The sequence below is a fragment of the Daktulosphaira vitifoliae genome, unplaced genomic scaffold (assembly GCF_025091365.1).
Source record: "Daktulosphaira vitifoliae isolate Bord-2020 unplaced genomic scaffold, ASM2509136v1 Scaffold_1, whole genome shotgun sequence".
NCBI lineage: Eukaryota > Metazoa > Arthropoda > Insecta > Hemiptera > Phylloxeridae > Daktulosphaira > Daktulosphaira vitifoliae.
In genome coordinates this window covers 16,281,946-16,305,631 of record NW_026099572.1, presented here as the reverse complement: position 1 = coordinate 16,305,631, position 23,686 = coordinate 16,281,946, and the positions used below count along the sequence as shown (strand labels likewise).

The window sequence follows — 23,686 nt, the reverse complement described above, 5'->3', positions numbered from 1 at the left end:
AAAAGCAAAATTAAATTAATAATTATTTACTATAGGTATATTTATTCATATTTCGAATAATTTTTCGATTCTCTCGATAAATAATAATAGTAGATTATTCTTATCATACGAGCAGACGATTATAACTTCGAGTGATTTTTCGAGAGATTCACTCGAATATGAAAATGTCTCGATTACCAATCATTCGATTATCGAAATCATTCGATTATGCCCATCACTAATTAAAATATCAACATTTAAAAAGTGATAATACATTTAGTATCAGATACATAGCACATGGCATGTTTTTCGCGGTTGCCAATCCGTATCTTTGATAAGAAGATAATCTTGCATTATAATTTGTTATAAGATGCTTGCAACATTTTCAAAATAATTTCATTTATAGTTATAGCATATAATACTCAAAAAATTTTGTCTACATACTAAGATACGATCATTCAGAGGTTCTGTACATAAAATACTAAGTGAGTTCGTAGAAAATTCACTATTTTCGAATTAGATTAGTGAGTTTTGATGTTTCAACCATAAAACACAATAAATAAGAAATATCATAAATAAGTTCAACTCATTTTTAAGCAGTCTATTTAATGTATGAATACATATATTTTTAGGTTTACCAGATTATTAAAAAATATATTATAAAATACATAAAGTACATACTTATTATATTAACTGATGACTGTACTAGTAAATTTATGTGGGTGAGGTTTTGTATATCCAAAAATATTTTTGATATATATTGAAACTTAATGATAATTAAAATACTAATTGAAAATAGTTGACCTATAATAAAGATTTTTGTAATTTCAGATGTTTACTTGTAAAAGATTATTGCAGCAATTAGTACTTGGTTCTCTTAGAAAGAAATGTTTAAAATCATATAATATTAATGGATATCATTTATCAAAATTAAAAAATTTAACAACATTTAGTTTTCGGAAAAAAACAGAATCTATATCATTTACAGATTTACAAAAAAATGAAAATGATTGTGATATTTTTGGTACACTGAGTAATAAAATAGAACATAATGATAAATTGGATTCTCTACCACCTGAACCAGATGATAAAATAGAATATGAAAAAAGTGAACAAAAAAGAAGATTATACATTACTGAATATCATAAGATAATTCAGGACTTTATTAGTCAAAACAAAGTATATTATTAATTATTAATATTTAGTTTATAATATTTAAATAATAATAATATATAATATTAACATTTTTATACCTGGTAGGAAGGAGGAATAAGGCCTAAAAATTTCTATTAATAAAAATAGCAGCAGCTACTCCTCATCTCCAGTTATTACTTTAAATTGATAATAACTTTCGGAAGACTATTTCAAAAGTTGATTTTTTTAATTAGATTATTATTTATTAAATAAGCTAGTTAAATATGTATGTTGCCGTTAATAAAATAAAGATGACAGCCTTGTAAGGAATAAGGAATATACATAAAAAATACTTTATAATTGACAAATCTGAAAATATATAATACTAAAAAGAATTTTCTAACCGTAATTATTATATATAGAATTCGAGTGGCTAATTTAAAATAAATCAACCATTATACAAAGGTGAACCAAAGATTACTCTTATAACTTTTGTTCCAACAATAATTTTGATAATATTTTTTTTAAAAAAAATGCCTCCTACTATATTTAAACATATTTTTATTATATTTCTTAATAGTGATAAATAATAAAAAATATGTTTTAAATACAGTCTTAAAAGGCAGTGTGATTTCTTCATTGATTTTTTCGTTGATATCTGATTTAGTTATCTGAAGCTATTGATGTACTTGAAACAAGAATGTTAAAAGATGAGAAGGTTAGGCCAGATTACTATGCTTTTAATTTATTAATTAGTTCGTGTGGCAGAGTAGGATATGTTCAAAAAGCATTTAGTTTATTCAATCAAGTAAGTATTTAAAAAAATATATTTTAATATATTAATGTATTTTTTAAGAATTTAACTATAGGGATTAGCAATATTTTATTTTCATAAATTGTTTCTATTTCATTTTGTACCAAAAAAAGAAAATTTTCTTTGAGTGAAAAAAAAATTAAATGATTTTATAACATAGTTGTATCAACCAATGTGTTTAGGATATTATCTTGAAACAATTTTATTCAAATATTTATGTAAGATATAAGAACACAGAAATAAAAAAAATACATTTTTAAGGAAAGGTATATCTTTCCTAAAAAACTTTAGTTTTTTTTAATGTAAGATATTAAATTAACAATTCAAAATTGTTATATTAACATTAAATATTTAAAAAGAATGTACAAGGGTATAGTGAATAAATTTTTAAGGTGACAACCAAATCTATTAGACTACCTGATATAATTATAACTGATTGATTTTTTACCATTTGATTTGGCCAACTTTAGATGACAAAAGAATAGTTTATTTCTCTTTAGTTATTCTTTATTTCCATTTTAAAATATAACTTTTTAGGCTACTCACTTCACTTTCTCCTATAAGATTTTTTGACCAATCCATCAATATTGTGTTTCTCTATCTTTTCTAATATCAATAATTAAAGTTAAATTTTTATTAAATAGATATTTAATATATTATTCAAATTTATTTTATTAAAAACTTTTTTAGCAAAATAAATTTCATTGTGCGATTATTTTTTAAATTATATACAATTGCATAAAATATTTTTTAACAATCATTATACGGTTTTTTAAAGTAAATTTAAACTTCATAGCAATGTATAGTTAAAAAAATTGTTTAAAAACCTTTTAACACATCTATATTTTTAATTGCTGATGATATTTTATAATTTATTTGTAATATTTTATACTTCTTTTTTTTTTTACTAATTTTTTAATTTAATTCTTTTAATTAGATGAAAAAAATTGGTGTCAAAACTACACCTGCTACATATACTTCTTTATTCAATGCCTGTTCTAATTCACCTTATAAAGATGATGCATTAAAAAGGGCTAAAAAATTACATAATTTAATGACACTAAAATGTATTGAACCAAATATTTTCAACTATCATGCTATGATTAAAGGTATATTATGTAACACTTTTATTATAAGTTATTATTTAGAAATTTTCTTATAACTATTGCAAAAAGTCAAAATATTATAAAATTCTTAGTATAAAATTTAATTAAAAACATGTGAATAAGGTCTAGATTAATAAAGGGTTTATATCATATGTAGAAATTTTTATCAAAAAAATTTTCTTACATCAAGTAATTTGCAAACAGTTAATATACTTAGTTAGCTATCTACTAAATTGATTCACATTTTTGAACTAAGGTTATTTTTATAGTATCAGATCAGTTTTTAGTCAGACTCAATTAAGTCATTGATAACAGACTAAATTGAATTTTATTTTTAAATAGATGTTTTGGAAAAAATATCCTTATGTGAAGTTAGATGGTCAATTTTTATGATAGAGAAATGTTATAATTAATTACTATAATAGCTAGTGTAAAATTACTTAAATTAAATATTTCTAGGTCAGATGAGGTAATTGTAAATAAGTTTGAAATTTTTAACTAAATGAAAAAATATAAATATTAATTACAGTCTCAATTTTATGCAAAATAATTAATAAATTTTCATGTACAAACTATTTTAATTAAATTATAATTGAGCTTATTAAGGAAACATACTGAAATAAAAAATGTTGTGATAAAAAGTGTCTTACTATTATTGACGGGTCAGATTTTATTTCAAAGCCTTAAATATAAATGTAGGACATTTTCTATTAATAAAATTAAAAAAGATTATAACATATTATGATTTGAATTTTATTTTATAATTGTTCTTTTCAAATATTAATTGTGTTCAACTAATATTATAAATCTCATTGATCATTTTAATTATCTACTTATTTGTATGATTTTATGAAAAGCATTCGGTAGAACTGGAGATTTATTGACAGCTTTTTCTTTAGTGGATGAAATGGTAACCAAACAGTACAAGTTGAAAGATGAAACTTTTAATTTTCTTTTACAAGCATGCATATCTGACAAAAAAGCTGGTTTTAGACATTGTCTTCTTGTAAGTAGTAAAATATTGTGATTTACTGTATTGTGTATTGTGATTCACTAAAATTGAAACTATCACATTAAAATTATTACATAAAACATCAAGCAGAGCTTTCTGGTAAACTTTTTTTTCATTCTTGGAAAAAAAAATTTGTTGAGTTGTGACAGCTTGATAATCATCATAGTTCATTAAAAAAAATTTATCAAATTTAGTTCTACTACCAAAAAAATATGTTTGATGATGAATTATAATAATTTTTATATTATAATAAGTCTGTGTCACTATTAAAACTCCACATCAGAATGCATTCTATACCCTTCATTTTTGTTTAATATAACTGTTCAACGTAATATTTCATAAACTTATGAAACTGAATTCTTTAACTAGTTTTTATCTTAGCTCTATAAGTTTTTTTGAGATTCAAGTCTTTCTAGTAAATTTTAGATAATTAACCTAAGTTAAGCTTTTACTAAATTATATTAAATCATAACCAGATGAAGACTTTTAAATCATTCTGTATTTTTTTTCTGCAGGTTTGGCGAAAAATGATTTCTAAACATGTTAGACCATCATTGTATTCGTATAATCTTTTATTAAAATGTACCAGAGAATGTGGTATTGGCGATGAATTTGAAACTCGCAAAATAATTGGCCAAATTGTTAATGATCCTCACTTATTAAATCAAGAAAAAAGTTATGATGAAGTTAACAAGCAACACCTTGATTATAGAAATTCAAGTCATCACTATACTATAAATAATAATAATAATGAAATTTTAATTATTGACAATCGACCCAATCTCTTAGATAGGAAGCCATACTTTGGAAACATTGTTAGCATAAATGATATAAAAAATCCAGCTGATAGGTAATTAGTTACCTCTAGAATACTACTAAAATAAAAGCACAAGAAATCTATTTTTAAAACTTAATATTTAAAAAAGTAAATTTAAAAAGAAATTTGGAGGATAAATTAACTTTTTTCCATATCAAAAAAAAAAAAAAAATGCATAGCAATAAATATAATTTTCTTTATTTTAGATTTGTATCTGTGATTGGATGTTAGTCAATATTAATTTTTATTCGTAATAAAATTTCTTTTTAAATATTAATCAAATAATTATATAAAATTAAATTCTATAAAATATTTAATTTTATATTTTCTGTTTATTAAATAGGTTAATGTTACTGGGTGGATGTTCAGGATTTTTAAAAAATATGAAATTTAATAAAGTTAAGCCAGACATCAAAATATTTACCCAACTAGTAGAAGCTATACCTTCAACACTAACAGCTGAACAAGTAATGAATAAAAATAAACTTAATATTTAATTTACTATTATAAACTAATTCTGCTTGTGTAATGAAAGAATCTATTGCTTGAAATATCCAAGTCTGACATTCAACTTGACATTGATTTCTGCAATATATTAATTAAAAAAAGGAGTTTAAGATGTGATTATGAAGAAGCAAAAGTAAGCTATTAATATTTCAGTGTGTAATTATAATTGAACTTATTATTAAAAATTTTAATGCATTATTTTTTTTTATTAATTTTGAATGATGCCATTATTCAATTTTCAAATTTTAGTGTTATAAAATAAATAATTTTATTTTCTATTTTCAATGCTATTTTTGTTATATTATTATTTTTAAGACAATATTAAAAAAAAAATTGTAATATATTTATATTTAAGATAAAGAATATATTTTTTTTTATGACATTACTTCACATAGTTGTAATTTTTAAAAATATTCAAAAATATTTTTCAAGATGTTTTAGTTGAGAATCTAGAAAAAATAATTGTTTAAGTTTAATAAAAATAATAAGTATGTTTTTTAGAATGTTTTAAGTCTAATAAGTTCTGAGGACCTAAGTGTAGACATAGTTACATTTGGCGTTTTAGCTTTGGGTTGTAAAAATAAATTTCAAGCTAAGGATCTCATAAAATCAATGGTTGATCATGGGTTTCGGTATGTATATAAAATACTTAATATAAACTTTTAATGGGGTTAATAGCATATAACTATAATATATTTACAACTAGTAGCACAGAAGAACAAAAAAGAAATTATGTGATTTATAATATTTAAATAAATTTCTTATGAAATTTTGCTGCTGATTCTAAATATAGTTTCAGATTTATTAAGCGATAATTACACACTTAAAGATTCATCTAACTATTGTAAACCTTAAAATTTTTTTTTTTTTTTGTTATGTGTATTCAGCTAGAGACAAATTATGACTTTTAGTTAAGGTTATTATTTAGCTGATTATATTAACATGTTATTTAAATATGAAATATTCACAAATTTTACCTTCTTAAGTCTATGATATTTTTATAAATCTACTAGTGCTTGGATAACCCAACTTAACTTATTAACTTATGTAATTTTATCAAATTAATTTTTTATTGAATTTGTTAAACCAAAAAAATTATTAATTTGATTATTAATTAACTCATTAACTTTTTAAATTAACTTAAATTTAATAAATTGAAAAAAACTTGTTTATAAAATTGAATCCACTTTTGTTTAAGGGATCTATAAATTAAAAATAATGCTTGGAAGCTTAATATATACAATGCTTTACCTACAATAAGACTTAAATCTAAAACTAATATTTCATTAATAGTAATAATAATAATTTTTTATGAGTCTCTTTAAATTATAATTTTTATTTGAATATTCATTAATTTATTATTTTATTAATTAGAGTCAATGCAGAAATATTGGGTACCATGCTCGGACAAGCTTGTTATCATTATAATTTTGGGTATGTCATTTATACTATGAATATGATTAAACATGAAGAAATCAAACCTAATAATATTTTCATGGAACGTTTAAAAAGTTTTGATGAAAATATAAAAAGTTTAATGAAAAAACGGGTAAGGATAATATAAAACAGTTTAAAGAATTGTTAAAATCAATTTTGTTCAAACTTTTGTAGGAAAATAAAGATGAAAAATCCTTAGATTTTGTTCATAGTTATTACTTTAAAGAAGGATATAGAAAATTTCAAAACTTTTACAAAAAGTGGATTAGCGAGGTTAATGTAGAAGAAAATCTTCTACCTTGGGATCAATTCCGCAAACAAAAATAATCAGATAAATATCCATCATCAATTCAATGTATGCAAAAACACAATGACAAATTTTGTGTAATGTTATCTATTTTTGTAAAAAAACTTTTATGAATAAAAAATCCTACAAAATCTATTTGTTGAAATTTTATTTAATTATGACAAAAAATATCTCTTACAGCTTTTATAGCTATTTACGCTACAATAAAGGTTAATTTGCTTAAGTTATTTAAATGACAGGGAAAACAATTTAAGTTAAACTGTACAAGATTGAAATTTTTAGTAAAGAGATTTTAGAACATCTTCTACGCTCAAATCAGCTGTCCTCATATCGCATTCAATAGCATCCCTCCATATCTTTTTTGGTCTTCCTCTACTTCTTCTTCCTTCAACATTCATTTCTATAACTTTTCATACAGTTTCCGATTCTTCTCTCGTCATAACATGACCAAACCATATAAGTGTATTTTCTCACTCCACTCATCCATCTAAGCATTCTCATCTCTGCTCTACTTTCTTATCAACCGCCCAACACTCTGAACCATACATCATAGCTGGTCTCACTACAGTCTTGTAGAATTTACCTCTCAGCTTCATTAAAATTCTTTTATCGCATAAGACACCAAACGCTTCTCTCCACTTCAACTACCCACACTTAATCCTTTGTCTTACATCCTCGTCAATACCACCGCTCTTTTGCACTACCGATCCTAAATACTTAAAACTTTCCACCTCTCCAATCACGTCCTCGTCTATTGTCACTGGTCTCCTTATTTCACCTATGTTCTCCTTTGTTAAACTCGTACTCTATATACTCTGTCTTACTTATACTTATTCTTAAACTCTTTTCTTTAAGAGCTGATCTCCACACCTCTAGCATTTGATTAATTTTCTCCTATTAACACTGTATCGTCAACAAACAACATGCACCACAGCACCTCTCCATGTATTTCTCTAGTAATTTCATCCATCACTATAAAAAATAAGTAAGGGCTTAAAGCAGAACCGTGATGCATTCCTACTCTTACCCGAAAACCTATTACTCCACCTACGCTTTTTATCCTGGTACAAGTGCCATCATATGTAGTAATTAGATGAGGAAGTATTGAATTACGTCGATTTTAGTATAATATAAGCTTTACAATAGTAGTAAGCAATTTTTGAACTCTTAAGCAATATAATAATTCCATATAAAAGGGAAATGCAGGGTAAGCAAATTAATAATGGTGGGAAAAAGAATATAAAAGGGAAACATGAAAAGTATAGGGGGACGATACTGGACGTTTTTGTCGAAGAAACGTCGAGTTACGTGTACGCGAGTGTCTTTGTACGATTTAATTTTATTTTGTGTTATATTTTTGATATTACTTTTTGACTTTGTGTTTGATACGTTGCTTAAATAAAATAGCTATTTTAAAACCTGGACTTAGAGCAAATAATTTATATTCACCGTGTTCTTAGAATTGTGTGTGTGTGTGCGGCTAGAGTCAAGGTTGGACTGCTGGTCCTTTAGTCAATCTTAATAATTAGTGTACGAGCTAGCAAGTTTTTGGGCTTAACCGTCCTTTAGTGGGTATAGTAAAAAGGTAGTTGTAGACAAGGAGCCACCCTTCAGTCTGCTACTTTTGAGCTAGACTGTGCTGACGGGTCTAAACTCTACCCCTTTATTAGTCCATTAATTAGAGAGATTGGGGTTGATCAGTTTATCCAATGGGAGGACTCGAGAAGAGCTCGAACGACGAACTCGTCGTCAATATATATATATACAAAAACATTAATTAATTTGTGTTAAACTTTTGTGTCTACATTGGTGCACTATCGACGTACGACACATACATATATTCTATTATATTAATGTACCTTCTCTCATTAATGCCCACTTTAGAACCTCTCTCGGTACTCTATCATAAGCTTTCTCCAAATCTATAAATACCATACAAACCTTTTTATTTTTTTCCCTAAACTTTTCTATTAGTTGCCTCACACAAAATACTGGCTCCATTGTTGACTTACCAGGCATAAATCCATACCCTCCATGTATTCTTTCATATCCTCTCCTCTCATTACCTACATGTCCATTCATATCTCTACCTATCACCGCATTCTCATTGCCATATCCCTTGCATCACTTCATCCATCTCTCACCAAAACACTTCCTTGTTTAAAAAACAAACAGTTTATACTGTGAAATGCTTATTGTATTTGTCATTTCACCGTAACCCTTACTCTATATAGTTTATTTTCAAAAAGAACTTTATCATCACTGAGATATTTTGTCTAGTAATTTTTTCATAATCTTCAATTAGTAACTTAAGAAAAAGTAAAAAATATGGCACTGTTCAAACAATTAAATGAAAGCTATTATAATTTTAAAAATAAAGTATTTAACATTCATAATAAATTACACTTTTATGAATCACTTAAAATTAAATATTTACTGAACATGGAAATTTTTCAAAAGGATAATAAGTATGTGTTATATTATCTTTATATACTCTAACTATTCTTAAACCTGGTGGTTCATCTCCTAATGGGTTGCCAATAGCATTAGTAGTGATCATTTCTAAGTTTTTATAAAATCCTGTGTTATTTTTATGACAGTGACCATAAAATATATGAGACACGCCTAAAAAAAAAAAAAAAACCTTATTAAATATCATAGTTGGTAAAACATTTAAAAATAAACTATCCATAATAATTTTAATCATTCATTTCTAATAAATGTTAATAAAATTTAAACTAAAAAATGGGCGTTACTAACACTTAATAGTGTTCACACCATAAAGGAGGGGTCGATGAAAATGTTTTCATGTGACAATAAATTGAGGGTCTGGTATTACAAAAATGTATTAATCAAAATTGGGGTTTTTAAATTATTAGTTTATTTCAATCAATATATAAAATATTTTTAATGTACAAATAATGTACCATTAAATATATTGGAAGGCATATTTTTTATAAGAAATAAAAATTTTTCATCATAAAAATTTTCAATGGAAAATGAAAATTTAATTATGCTTTCTTGATAATTAAATAATTAGTTAATACACTTCTTTAATCCTAAACACTTGTTTATTACAATGTTGTTAAACAATATTGTTGGTAATTCTTCCTTTTGGTAGCAGCTTATTCTTCGACTCAGATAAGGACCGATACCACTTGTTGCATTAGTAAGGGGCACCTCAAATATTTCTTTACAGTAAACAGGTAAGAAGTTTGAAAGTCATTGAATTAAATTAGAAAAAATGAATTTATTAAGATGTTGCTATAAATTTCGATAAGAAAACATTTCTTTTGTTTATTTAAAGGAACAGTGTGACCGAGACGGTAACGCGGCTGTGTTAGATGTGTACTGTCTCGATTTCGAAATTCAGTCATAGACGGCTTCATTGGTCGAGAAAGAGATCAGTTCGGTATTTGGAGTTGCCATCCCTCTCTCTGGTGTCGGACTAACCACCTGTACAGGAGTATCAATGATTAAGAAACCTCCTCCTTCGGGGGAGGCCACTATGGCTTTTAATGGGCTTAAAAAGTGATAATAAAAAAAAAAAATCAAGTTTTCTCAATAAAAGGAGAGCATGCACAAATCGGAATAGAAATGTCTCCTAATACCTTATATAAGGAATTGAAATTAAAATTTTCTACTTGTTTTTACGTTAAAACGTTTTAATTTTTAATATTTAACGTCATGAGAATGTTTTAAATTATTTTTTAAGTGTTTTTTTTTGTTTAATTTAAAAATAATTTAATGTTGTCTAGAAATTAGTTTTACATATCTACAGTTCTTAATTATTTCGCTAATTTTAATAACTCAATATAAGTCATTTAATTATTTCTTTTATGCATTGTACAAGTCATTCATTAAGTATATCTGTAAAATATTATCTTTCTGTTTCACTTCATTACCATATATAATTATAAGTTATATAAGTAATAACAAGTAAATAATAAGCAATAGTTATTAGCCATTCGTATAAATACAAAATAAATATTCAGAGTTATTTTAAACTTATTTTTCAAGTTAAATTCTTGGACGTGATAACTTAGCTAACTATATATTTTATATTTTGTAATGCATACATTCTAAGAAATTGACAATTTTATTTTATTTACGCATTTCGTTTATTTAACACGTGTGTTAAAAATTGTTCCCATTTTACCTTAATTGCAGTACTTTTAATCCTGTTATTTCTGTATAAAAAATAAAGACGAATTTACGGTGACACCGAATCCTAAGTTACATTAGGGCAGTTTCTCAACTTCCAAAAGGATTAGATGGTTTGTTGACATTCGCCGTGAAAATGATATATATAATTAAATATATTATAAATAATTAAAATATTAATGATTTTGTACTGAAATTATTATTAATTTGAAGACTTTATAGTCTTTTTAAATAAAATATTTAATATATGTTGCATATAGTTGCTGAAACGATATAACCTGAATAATTTTTACTAGTTTGAAATTTTCATAATAGTAGTCATAAATTTACTTGACAAAACATACAAATACTACGTATATATTAATAGTTCGGCCGATTTTAATGTAATACAAGCCTGTTATCAGTTATTATATATCTACAAATGTTTAGTCCAAATATGCATACTATTTGTATATACTTACAAAAAAAAGTAAAATAAACTTTATAAAATATATTAAACTCAACCTAATTTATATTTTTTTTTATGCATTTTTATTATAATGAAAAGTTAAAATTTTATTGTATAACTTCAGAAGTTATTTTTTAAATTACAAAAAAGGCTTCGAACAGTAATCAACAAAGTTTTGTAAGGAATTTATACTCTTAACATTTTTTTTTTTCAATTATTAAAAGATTAAAAATTACTAAAAATGGTGAGCAAAAAAAAGGTCTTGCGATTCTTTAGAGATAACTAATTTTAAAATTTAAAACATTTTTGCTTTACCTATTATTTTTACTTTGACTCCTCTGGGAATTAATCATATTAAAATATTTTTATTGGTAAACTGTTTTAAATATATTTTGTTTAATGATATTACAGAAAAAATCTTACTGATATTTATTGTTGATCGTTTTTTAGTGTTTTAAAACATGAAAACGTTTTCAAGCCCTATTAAGGATCCTTTTATTTTTTGTTCACTACTTTATTTGTGGTCCAATATTTGTTATTAATACTAATCTACTTACCAGCGTCAAATAATTTTTCTATCATTTCTATTCTCAACTCTTTTTTTATGTTAAAATATTGATCGTCTTCATTTATATCATCTAAAAACCATGGAATATGTTGAAATATAATAATTCTTTGCCCCTTGTACTTTATAAGCTGATCTTCCAACCACTGTTCTTGTTGTTTAGCTATTTTTTCAGCATCGTGTTCTTTATAAAATTGAGAATTTATAACTAAAAATCGAATACCACCACACCAAAAAGAATAAAAGTCTTGGCCAAATTCTTCACGATACCTTATATATTAATGGTGAGTTTTACTAATTATATTAAACAATTTATTTTTCGTGCTTACTTCTTAATAGATTTTTCATCTGGTGTATTTCCTATGTCGTGATTACCACATAAACATACAAGAGAAATGGATGGGTGTAACTTGCTAAAAACTCTTTTAAAATCATTAACTTGAAGTTCATTCAATTTATCTTGCTCGGCTACAAAAAAGTTTAGGCAATAGTTTATATAATCCGTTTATAAATAAATAATTTTGGGATATGGATTTGAGTGTTTCTTCATGATATCGAATATTGAGAAACTATTCTACATAATTAGTAATTTATATATAATTAGTCAACTTTTGATACTTTTGATATGCTTAATATTACAAGGCTTATTATTTCCCTTTTTAGGCCAAAAGAGAACCTCGATGGAATATCATTACTTATTTAAAAATAATATTTTAAACGATTAAATTAAACAAAAAATTGATTTTGACATCTAAAAAGTTGTTGCGTTCTCCGTTTTCAAAATATTCTAGATCCGTCTTTTAGCTTCGATGCGAAGCTGAGAAGGTATTAATTTTACTATGACGTGTTTTTTTTTTTTTTTTTATATGTCTGTTGCCACTTTTTCTCAGCTCTCACTGGACCGATTTCTTTCAACAATACGTCAAAAGATTACAAATCGTATCTAGTTGAAGACATTACCCTTAAAAATTGAAAAATTTTCCCTCGTTTCTTGCAAATGGGGGAAATATCCAAAAAAATTACAAATTTTAAAATCGGTAAATTTTGTCATTTTTTTCACTTTTTTCACTTTTTTTTCTTAAAACTTCCATAACTTTTTCAAAAATAAACAAATCAACATAATTTTTTTTTATACTAAAACCTTTGACATTTTCCTTTTATTTGATATCATTTTTTTTTAAATCTAACACTTAACCTGCTCATTGGGGGGGATTTAAAGTAGCAACTTTTTTACGAAAATTAACTTTTTCAACTTAACTTTTGAAAATGTTCCTGAAATACTGCGTCCTTTAAACATATATCAAATTAAAGCTTATTTTATGTACTATAAAATGAAAAAAAAAAATTGGTCCCGACACCTTATCTTCTATGTGCAAATGGCTGTCGAAATTATAAAAAAAATGTAATATTTGCGATAAAAATCACCTTTTATAACGATGTTTTTTGTACTTAAAACTGCCATAACTTTTTCAAATATTAACTAATCAAAATAATATTTCTTTATATTGAAACCTTAGGTAATTTTCTTTCATTTGATATCATTTTTTTTTGAAAATCTAACACTTATTCTGCTCACGGGGGGGATTTAAAATAGCAACTTTTTTACAAAAACTAACTTTTTCAACTTAATTTTTGAAAATGTTCCGGAAATACTGCGTCCTTTAAACATATATCAAATTAAAGCTTATTTTATGTACTATAAAATGAAAAAAAAAAATTTGTCCCGACGACCTATCTTCTATGCGCAAATGGCTACCGTATTCAAAAATATGCAATTTTTCTATTAAAATTCTAGGTTTTGTATTTTATTTTATTTTAAAATATCTTATTAGGAGAATATATTGACTTTCATGAATATTATATAATTTCATTGACATAGAATAAAGTTCATAAGACATATGATNGATTTAATTGACATAGTATAAAGGTCATAAGACATAAAAAATTAAACTTATTACATTTTTTTTACTTTTTTATTTTCATACTAAATTTAATAATTATAATTAGTATTTATTCGTATATTATATTTTAAAATCAAAGAACTACTAATTAGGATATAATCAAAGAAATAAGATTTGATGTTGATTTTGGAATAATCCACCAATTTTTCTAAATGAAATACTATCTACAGATTTGTATCGAAGCGTTTCTTATGATAGTGATTTTAATCACTGTCAAATATCATCTATACTTGTCCCATCTATGCCTTGTCTACACTGTGCCTCGACCCCACTGTGCTACCATTTTATTTTATTTTAAAATATCTTATTAGGAGAATACATGGTGAAAATAGCTACAGTATTTAAAAATATGCTATTATTGTGTTAAAATTCTTGGTATTGTATTTTATTTTATTATAAGGGGAGTACACTGATTTTCATAAATATTATATCAATCTAAATGACATAGTATAAAAAATTAATCATATTTAAATTTTTTTGTTTCTTTGAAGTCGAGAAAAATAACTTTAAAATTTGAACTAGCTAAATTTCCATTTTTATTAAGTGTCGAATGAGACGTTTTTGAGACGGTAACACTTGGGTCTTTCACGACTGTGGCACTGAATTTTTTTTTGAATTCTTTTTGAGTTAAAAAAAAATGTTTAACTCTTTTGATTTTTATCTCATTTAGATTCAATAACTTCAATAAATATCAAGGATTTCATTACTGTAGTCTCCTCTCGTAAGAAGAAATTCATATTAATATTATTTTACTATGTGGTTTTTTTTTTATAGCTATCATTTATTTTCTCAGCTCTCATTTGACCTACTTTTTTGACAAATTTTTTTTTTTTAATTAAACACTATCTACAGATTTGCATCGAAGCATTTTTTATGATAGTGATTTTAATCACTATCAGATATCATCTATGCCACGACCCCACTGTGCCGCCATTTGTTAATAACAATTTTATTATTTTTAAGTTCACAGCTTACAATTATTCTTAACGTTTCGTGATATTTTAATATAGTATCGAAATTTTACCGAAAAAACTACCGATATCGAAATTATATTAATAATCGATAAATGTTGTCGATTTATCATTATTACCATCCATGATTTATACATACCAATTTTTAAAAGCATTTATATTATAAAAATATAATCAATTATGAAACTTACTCGGCATGGCGTTTACCATATCACCACAAATCACCAAAAATTGAGGTCTAGGAGTTAGGGCATTGATTTTTTCCACTGTTTCTATGCATCTATCCAGTTCTTCTTGCCAGTCGGTAGCTTCGCGATCTTTAGGTGGCCAAATATACCCTAGCTGAGGATCGCTTCCAACCACAAAATAAAAATTTCCTTCCCATGTTTTACTTTTCTTAACTTTAAAGAATAACATTAAAAAAATCGTCAAAATTAATCTATATACAACCACTTCTTAGTTTGTGCTTATGTATTATTATACATATTTTATTAAAATGTATTATATTTTGTTTAAAAAAATTTTGTTTGTGCATAAAAAGTATATTCAACACACAGTAACACTTTTTACTAGGTTTATAAAATAAAATGTATAAGTATTTAGATATTTAGTTATTATGATAAAATAGGTCATCAAAAGTTATTATTATAATAAATGATTAGTTTTGATGGGCCTTTTATGATACTCACTTAATAAGTATCTCTAAGTTTAAGATCCCCATAATGCATTACATAACAATAGATAAAACATATGTAATTTATAAATTACACACAAGTTATAAACATATAGTTAAAAAAATTTATTTACATTTATCATATCCAATTTCGTCTTCAAATTCATGTTTTTTCCAAATTATTGTTGGATTAATTTTTTCTGCCATATTAAATTTTTAAATTATTGTAGTGTTCTAAAAGTAAACAAATAATTGAAATACAATGAATTTGTACGCTAACGTGTTATAAATAATAGGTCGAGAAAAATAAAAAGACATTATTCTAAATAGGAATTGAAAAGGTGTATCTAATAAGTAAAAAATATTTCAGCTGTGTACTATTTAATTAAATATATCTCTAAACAGTTGAAAGAGTTATTTATTTCATTTAAATTACATCTTAATATTGAAATTACTCAATACATTTTCAGTTAAAAATCTTATCATTTTTCACGTTAGTTGCAAAAATTAAACAATTTAATTTATTTGATTAAAACTGTTGTCACTAATAATGATTTTTCATCGGTAAATATAAGTTATTCATTATTTATAGGAGTATATGTTTTAGAAAGTGTAAGATAAATTTATAGTAATTACCTATTATTATTATTATTACTTATTATTGTTATTTACAGTAATTAGATAAATTTATAGTGTTTAGTTAATTGTATATTATAATATATCCATAAATTTTAAATAACTTTTTGTTTGAAAATTTGATTCCTGAATTACGTTTAATGCGTATTTTTTTCTGACTTTCAAACTATTGATGAGAAAAATCACAATAAATATATATGCTCAATACATTCAACGATAATTTTAATTGACATTGAATAGTATATCTTAGAGCTAGAAGAAATAATACACGCCATATTATCCAGTGGCGGACATGACACAGAAACAAGGGTGCAATTGAACTCTGTGCTGCTGTCTATAGAGCGACGAGAATTTTATTTTAACTTTATTGTTGCACATCATTCCTTTTTTTAGAGTACCGCAGTGTTTAGGGCTACCACAATTTTTGTACCATTGAGCCATTGGCTTCCCAGCATGCCCCTGTTACTCTGTCTCTAAGTTGGTGATAATGGAAATAATATTTTTATAATTGTCTTGTTGATTTTATTGGAAAAATTTTTTCAATGACATGAGCAAATCAAACATTTTATGTACAATGAATGCTTAGAGTAGTGATGAAACAAATTTGTATTTTTAAATTGGAAATTAAATTTATTTTATAAATTCGAATTTATATAAACATTTATACTGTTTAATTTGTCTGTAAAGTTTTAATGAAATAACGTATAAATATGAAAACATTTCATTAGATTTATCAAATATAATGAAGACTATATAGTATATTAAACAATTGCAAAAAAATACCGACATTTTTTTTAGTAATACGAGGTGTGACAATTAAGTAATGAGACTGATTTTATTGCCGCGCTCGTGATAACACTACGGCCTTGAAATTTATACGGTATGTAGCGGATTCNGTTCCTTTATTGAAAAATTTAGCCATAGATATATGACATGATTCATTAACTTTAAACCCAACCCTTCTTCCAGGCATTCAGACAGATTTTAAATTTTAACACAATGGCTACAAGAATTTTGACGCCCCTAATCTTTTTTTGATAATTTTAATATTTCTAATGATAAACTATTAATATAAAAAAGAAATTTTGATCAAATGTGTTTTTTTGTTTTTTAATATTAGATTTTCTCCTAAGAATTTTTGAAAGTTGTTTTTCCCTGAAATTCCTTCACTGAATCAACCCGTAACACGACTGAGGTGTATTTAGTGTTATGCTGCTAAGAATATTTGCGGGAAATATTCCCCTGGAAAAATTTATAAATTAAGTAAGACGTATGACTGTACAAGTTTAAAAGATAGTTCATGAGATGTATTATTGGTCAAAAATACTTAATTTTGTATCAATTGATTACACTGTTTTGATAACCATTATGAATAATATAATAAATATATATATATTTATAAGCTTAATCCAGATCTTGAAGGCCCATCGCCGCTTCCATAAAGCCTTTTCATTTTTCTCTGCTCATCGTTTACACTTCTTATCTCTAATGTCTAACATTTTAAGATCCTTTAACTCAGTATCTGCATCGTTGTCTTAGACATCCTCTTGGTAGGTTTAACGAGGTTTTCACACTTATACTTTATATATAAGTAGGTCTCTTGCTCTTCATACATGTTCTGCCCAGCTAATTATTCGATTTTTTTAGATAAGAAATATATAAAATTCAAGTTCATAGTAGAAGTTTAGTTAGTATATTAGAACAATGAACCTAAGAGTTAGGGTGCATGGGCGATTATCGCCCACCTCTCTAACAACTAAAACTAAAACTTAACTATTTTGTAATAGCGTGTAAAGTCAGTTTTAATATAGTTTTTTCTATTGTTTGGGAACTTGAATCATTCAAAATGTAATTAATATTGTTAATAAATATTTTGGGTATAGTATAATTATTATTTGAAAATTTTTTTGCTGTAAATTGATTAATATATTCAAAACTTTAAACAAAATACTTAAAAAATATATTTTTAAAATTTGTACATTGAGCTTTTTTTTATTTCGTATTTGAAAATTTTGATTGATATCAAAAAAAAAAATTAATTTTTGAAAATTCAACATTGTTAATTGTTCAAAAAAATTTATATCCGACAGTTGTAGAAGAATAAAAAAATACATTCATTCTGTATGCGATAATACTTATAAATTTAGTGAGGTACGGAGAAAATGCTTAAAAATAATGTTTTTTATTTATACGTAGTAACAGTTACTGTTAATTAGGCCGAACTACGCCTAATTTATAATCTAAAAAAAATTATGTGTATTTAATTAGTAAAAAAATTAACAGAAATACTAGAGAAGATAGTAAAATAAATAGTCATAAATTACAAGGTTTTAAATAATTTAAAAATCTAAAAACTATACAAAATCTTGTTGTGTTGTAAAATAATAATTATAACTAATTATATTGTTAATTAAAAATAGAACAATTATTGTTCCTGGTACCTGAGAATACAAGAAAATAACATTCTTTTATCGAATTTATTATATTTTTACATAAATATAAGACTTGATAAGAAATACACCATGTATGATACATAGAGTCAGATTGAAGTTTTTACTTTTTACAGACTAAAAAAAATTGTTTCCCTACATAGACTAATATAAGGGAGTTTAGACCATCAAGACTTCAACGCTTTTAACTACTTTGATGCTATTCTAGATTGAAGCCTATAGAGAATAGGTACTAATACGGCACTTAGGCAGTGCATTTTTTAAGCTATTAAACTAGTCGACACGAATGTCGCCTAGTTGATTGTATTTTTGACCTTCCGCTAACCAACTAGGCAATACACATTTATTAAATAAATGTTTATACCATACTATAATTGGCTATTTATGTTGAAAAAATAATTTTTATATCACTTAGAGAGAATTTATTAAAAGATGCACTGCACTGATACACAAAAAAAAAAGTGTTAAATATTTTTACAACCAAAATTTATTTAGAGTACAATGTAAGACATAAAAAAACCCTAATACTAATTTTATTAAGAAAATACTTAAAAAGAAACATTTGCAATAGTGTTAATACGGCAGTGTTAAAAGTCGTTAATGAAAAATAACCATTATTGATAACCTCTTATATATATATAAATATATATTTTATACATACTACGACAATGGGCGTATTAAGGTTTAGATTAAACCTCCAAACATGTGTACATTCGCAGTTACCTGTTGTGATAAGACATTTAAAAATTATCTTTAACCTATTCAATTAATCATCGTTGTTAGATGTACAATAAAATGATGAAAATGCACTTTTACTTGATAAATTGTTTGATCTGTAATGTATATTTTTCAAATACAATATAAATTATGAAAGATAAATGGGCATTTACCTCAACAAACACAACCAGTCTGATGGAATTCGTAGATAAAACTGTAATATTGTGTACAAAACAACAACACTCGTACAAAGGCGTCGTTTACACTATAGATCCAATGACTAAAAGGTACTCGCAAGTATTGCACTTATAATTCCGATTTCATTTTATAAATACATGTGTATAAATAGCTTAGATGTTGGTTAACGTCTTGAAAATTTCTTGACAGGGTATAACATTATATGTGTAAATAACGTTTTATGATATTTTATCGTTTAGTGTAAAAAAAAATTACGGATTTAAAAAATGTAGATAATAGCCTACAAAATAAATATTTAACATGATACAAATGGCTGTTGGGTGTTATAAAAAAAGTGTTATCATTCTGTTTATATAATATTATAAATTTGCCTGTGCATAGTAATAGAAGTAAAAAATGAGTGTTGAATTACCTAAGATAAGGTTAATATCTGTTCATGATTTTAGTACTCGATCCATAATTTATGTACATAATTATATTAAATTTCTATTATTGTGGTAAAATACAAGGCTATTGAGAATAATTTAAATGATGCAATTTAATTTAAAATACCTATTAATAATTTATTATAGTTATAAACGAGTTTTTAATTAATTTCAAGCTATGTAATTAGGTTCTATAATATGATGTTGTATTTTTAATTAATTATTATCTTTTTTCAGGTTGATGAATCTTGCTATCTTAATTTACTACAGATTATTTATTTATTACATTATCAATAAATGTTAAGAAATACTAGTTTTCCAAAAAAATATAGACTTGAATGTTTATAGACATTCTTATCTTCTAATAAAATTCTAAAACTTAACTATTTAATTAAATAAAATTTATATTTATTTATATACGTATTTTTGTATTTTTGCATAAGTTAATAAATTATTCAAAAATAAATGATATGATCCATTATCAATAAATAAAGTACCATATAATATTTATAGTATAAATAAAAAATAATATATTTAATTTTTTTTACATTCTAGTGTTGTGTTAATTATTGACAGTCATTATGAAGTATTCACTAGTAGCAACTTAAAGAGTTTAAGTATTGATTCATNTGAAGTATTCACTAGTAGCAACATAAAGAGTTTAAGTATTGATTCATGATAAAGTTGTACTATATTCAAAAATATTTTTTACTGTATAAAAGCTTGTATTAGTTAATAATGTATCAACATTTATATTACTCTACAGTTATATGACAAATAAATTTGTATTCTCAAATTCAAAAGTCAAATATTGTATAATGTGTTTAATTATTATTCTTAATTAAATGTGGAAATGTAATTTTATCTTTAATTAAAAAAAATTTATTATATATGTCATGATAATTATTTAACATTTTTTAAATAATTATTAATTTTTATTTGTGTAATTTTGATAGATAAATTTATGTTATTATATGATTTACTTTCAATTTTATACATTCTAATGTATACAATTATTTATGATTAATGGTCACTTTCATAATTTTAAAATACTCATTTTGCTGGTACAAGATATAGCAATTTTTTCTTAGACTTTAATGACATAATATTTAATCACTTAAATATAAATTTATCATTTTATATAAATATTTTTACTATCAAGCAGTTCACAAAGGTATTAAGAAAATATTCAATATTTAGTTACAGTACCTCATATTTTTTAATTAATCATCTATTGATTATTTCTTAACATCATCCCTTATAATTTAAAGGGGCATCAACTTTTTTTCTTTAATAAAAACATACATAATTAACTAGCTTATAAAATAGAAAATGATGTAATTAAGAAAATTACTGGTCAATAACAATTTTTGGATTAGTATTTCAGAAGTTATTAACAATTTAGAGTAACGACTGGAGGTGAGGAATAGGTGCTACATTTTTATCACTAGGCATTTCTTGACCTCATTCCTCTTCCACCCTTCGTATAAAAATGTAAATAACTTCTGAAATACTGATAAAAATTGTTATCGACCATTTATTTTCTATTTTATAAGCTAGTTAAATATGTATGCTTTCATTAAAAAAAATAAAGTTGACGCATCTATAAGACTTTAGGGATTAATATAAATAATATTTTATAACAGATAAATGGATTTACATATATATAAATATAAATATATATATATATATATATATATTATTTAAAGAGTGGCTAGTGTTAAAAAAATAATTTTATTTATAATGCATATAATCTACATACTACATACTGTCTCTACATATAATAAAACGCTTGTAATTCAATAAGTATTTATCCAGTCCAGTAGTTTTGACCTATCAATATATTTTGTAAGATGAGCTAAAAAATGATTATTCTGAAATTTTGAATAAGAAAACTTTCATTATTATTATTTTCTTATTAGAGACAAATAATAAAAAAATATGCTTTTAATGTAATTAAAATTTTGAACATTATTTAAAAAGAAAGTAACAATAAATATTTTCTGGAACTAAAGATTTAATAACCTCGTGGACATTCTTTACATATATATATATATATTTAATACAGAGTGATCAGTTATCATAAACCACTAGATTTATCCAAAAATAAATACAAAATTGGAAAACCAATTTTTTATTTATTTTAATTCATAATAATTATTGAATTATTAGCTAATAATTACTACTTATCATAATTTCTTAAAAGGGTTGTCAATTTTATTTTTTTATATAGTAATATATAGTTAATTTATTTGTAAAATATAAAATTATCTAATTAAAAAAATGACCGGTCGATAACAACTTTTAGACCAGCCATTTGATGTTTTTCTCAATATTATACCTAAGTGGGACGAAGAGTATGATTAAAAATAAATATAAATAATAATAACAGCAACCACTCCTCTCATTCATTACTGTAATTTTTTTTTAATTTCTGAAATACTGGTCCAAAACTTGTTATCAACCAATCATTTTATCAATTAAATTATTTTGTATTTTATAGAACTAGTATTTCAGAAGTAATTAACAATTTACGGTAATAAATTAATGTGAAGAGTAGTGGATGCTGTTTTTATCTCTAGTCATTTCCCAGCCATCTCTTCGCCTCACCTAGTTATCAAAATGAGAATAATATCCTAAGTACTGGTTCAAAAGTTGCTATTTACCAGTCATTTTCTTAATTACATCAATTATCTTAATACATCATGTTACTATTTAAAAAAATAAAGTTGACACCCCTTACAAGTTATAAGGGATGATGCTAAAAATTAATCAATAGCTTAAAAATCCAATAACATACATTTTAAAAATTATCAAGTGGTTTACGATAAACTGATCATACTGTATATATTAATAATTATATGTTTGAAAAAAAAATAGATTTAAACCTTTTCATAACAGTTAAATATATTTTATTAAAAAAAAAAAAAAACTGTCTTGTAAACATTACAAGTAAAATTAGTATAATAACATATTATAATAAGTATGCAAATTAACAATTTATATCATAATATATAAATAAAAGTATTAATTATGTTTAACAGAGTAATAAAAATAAATATTGTTAACAAAACATATATATAATTGCCAAAAAAATTTTATGGCACAATTTCAGTAAAAATTATGGAACTTATAAATCATAATAAAAATTAAGAAATTGAAAATGATTGATTTTACATCAAACATGTTAGCAATTATTTTGAGAACATCAGTCATTTTTTATGTAAGTAGTTGACTAGTTATGACTAAATAAATTTCTATCAGTAAAAATTAATAATTGAATATTTCATAAAATAATTTTTTTTAGAGTATTATTATGTTTTAATATTATAAAATTGTAATATTTTGTATCAACTTAATTGAAA

General features: G+C 24.3%; 2 protein-coding genes across 7 annotated transcripts; one reads left to right on the top strand and one right to left on the bottom strand.

Annotated features, from left to right (window-relative positions):
- Nucleotides 1-283: 283 nt before the first annotated feature.
- Nucleotides 284-7,248, top strand: LOC126902200 (pentatricopeptide repeat-containing protein 1, mitochondrial). 2 transcript variants are annotated; one of them, XM_050679245.1, is made up of 11 exons: nucleotides 284-464; nucleotides 811-1,158; nucleotides 1,781-1,921; nucleotides 2,865-3,036; nucleotides 3,933-4,039; nucleotides 4,561-4,895; nucleotides 5,206-5,329; nucleotides 5,398-5,502; nucleotides 5,871-6,001; nucleotides 6,744-6,918; nucleotides 6,981-7,248. In XM_050679245.1, the coding sequence occupies exons 2-11, from the start codon at nucleotides 811-813 to the stop codon at nucleotides 7,131-7,133; spliced, it is 1,791 nt and encodes a 596-aa protein (XP_050535202.1). In that variant the 5' UTR covers nucleotides 284-464; the 3' UTR covers nucleotides 7,134-7,248. The 2 variants fall into 2 exon arrangements, with proteins under 2 accessions (XP_050535202.1, XP_050535193.1); XM_050679236.1 differs by having other exon boundaries at nucleotides 286-464; nucleotides 3,891-4,039.
- Nucleotides 7,249-9,459: 2,211 nt separating this feature from the next.
- Nucleotides 9,460-20,016, bottom strand: LOC126902619 (serine/threonine-protein phosphatase CPPED1-like). Of its 5 annotated transcripts, none has more exons than XM_050680085.1 (8): nucleotides 19,872-20,016; nucleotides 19,792-19,814; nucleotides 19,643-19,704; nucleotides 16,030-16,129; nucleotides 15,414-15,623; nucleotides 12,620-12,758; nucleotides 12,283-12,560; nucleotides 9,460-9,738 (listed from the first exon to the last, which is right to left on the bottom strand). In XM_050680085.1, exons 4-8 carry the CDS (start codon nucleotides 16,100-16,102, stop codon nucleotides 9,539-9,541), a joined length of 900 nt encoding a protein of 299 aa, XP_050536042.1. In that variant the 5' UTR covers nucleotides 16,103-16,129; nucleotides 19,643-19,704; nucleotides 19,792-19,814; nucleotides 19,872-20,016; the 3' UTR covers nucleotides 9,460-9,538. The 5 variants fall into 5 exon arrangements, with proteins under 5 accessions (XP_050536042.1, XP_050536051.1, XP_050536068.1 ...); XM_050680094.1 differs by having other exon boundaries at nucleotides 19,798-19,814; XM_050680111.1 differs by lacking the exon at nucleotides 19,643-19,704.
- Between the last annotated feature and the right edge of the window lie 3,670 nt (nucleotides 20,017-23,686).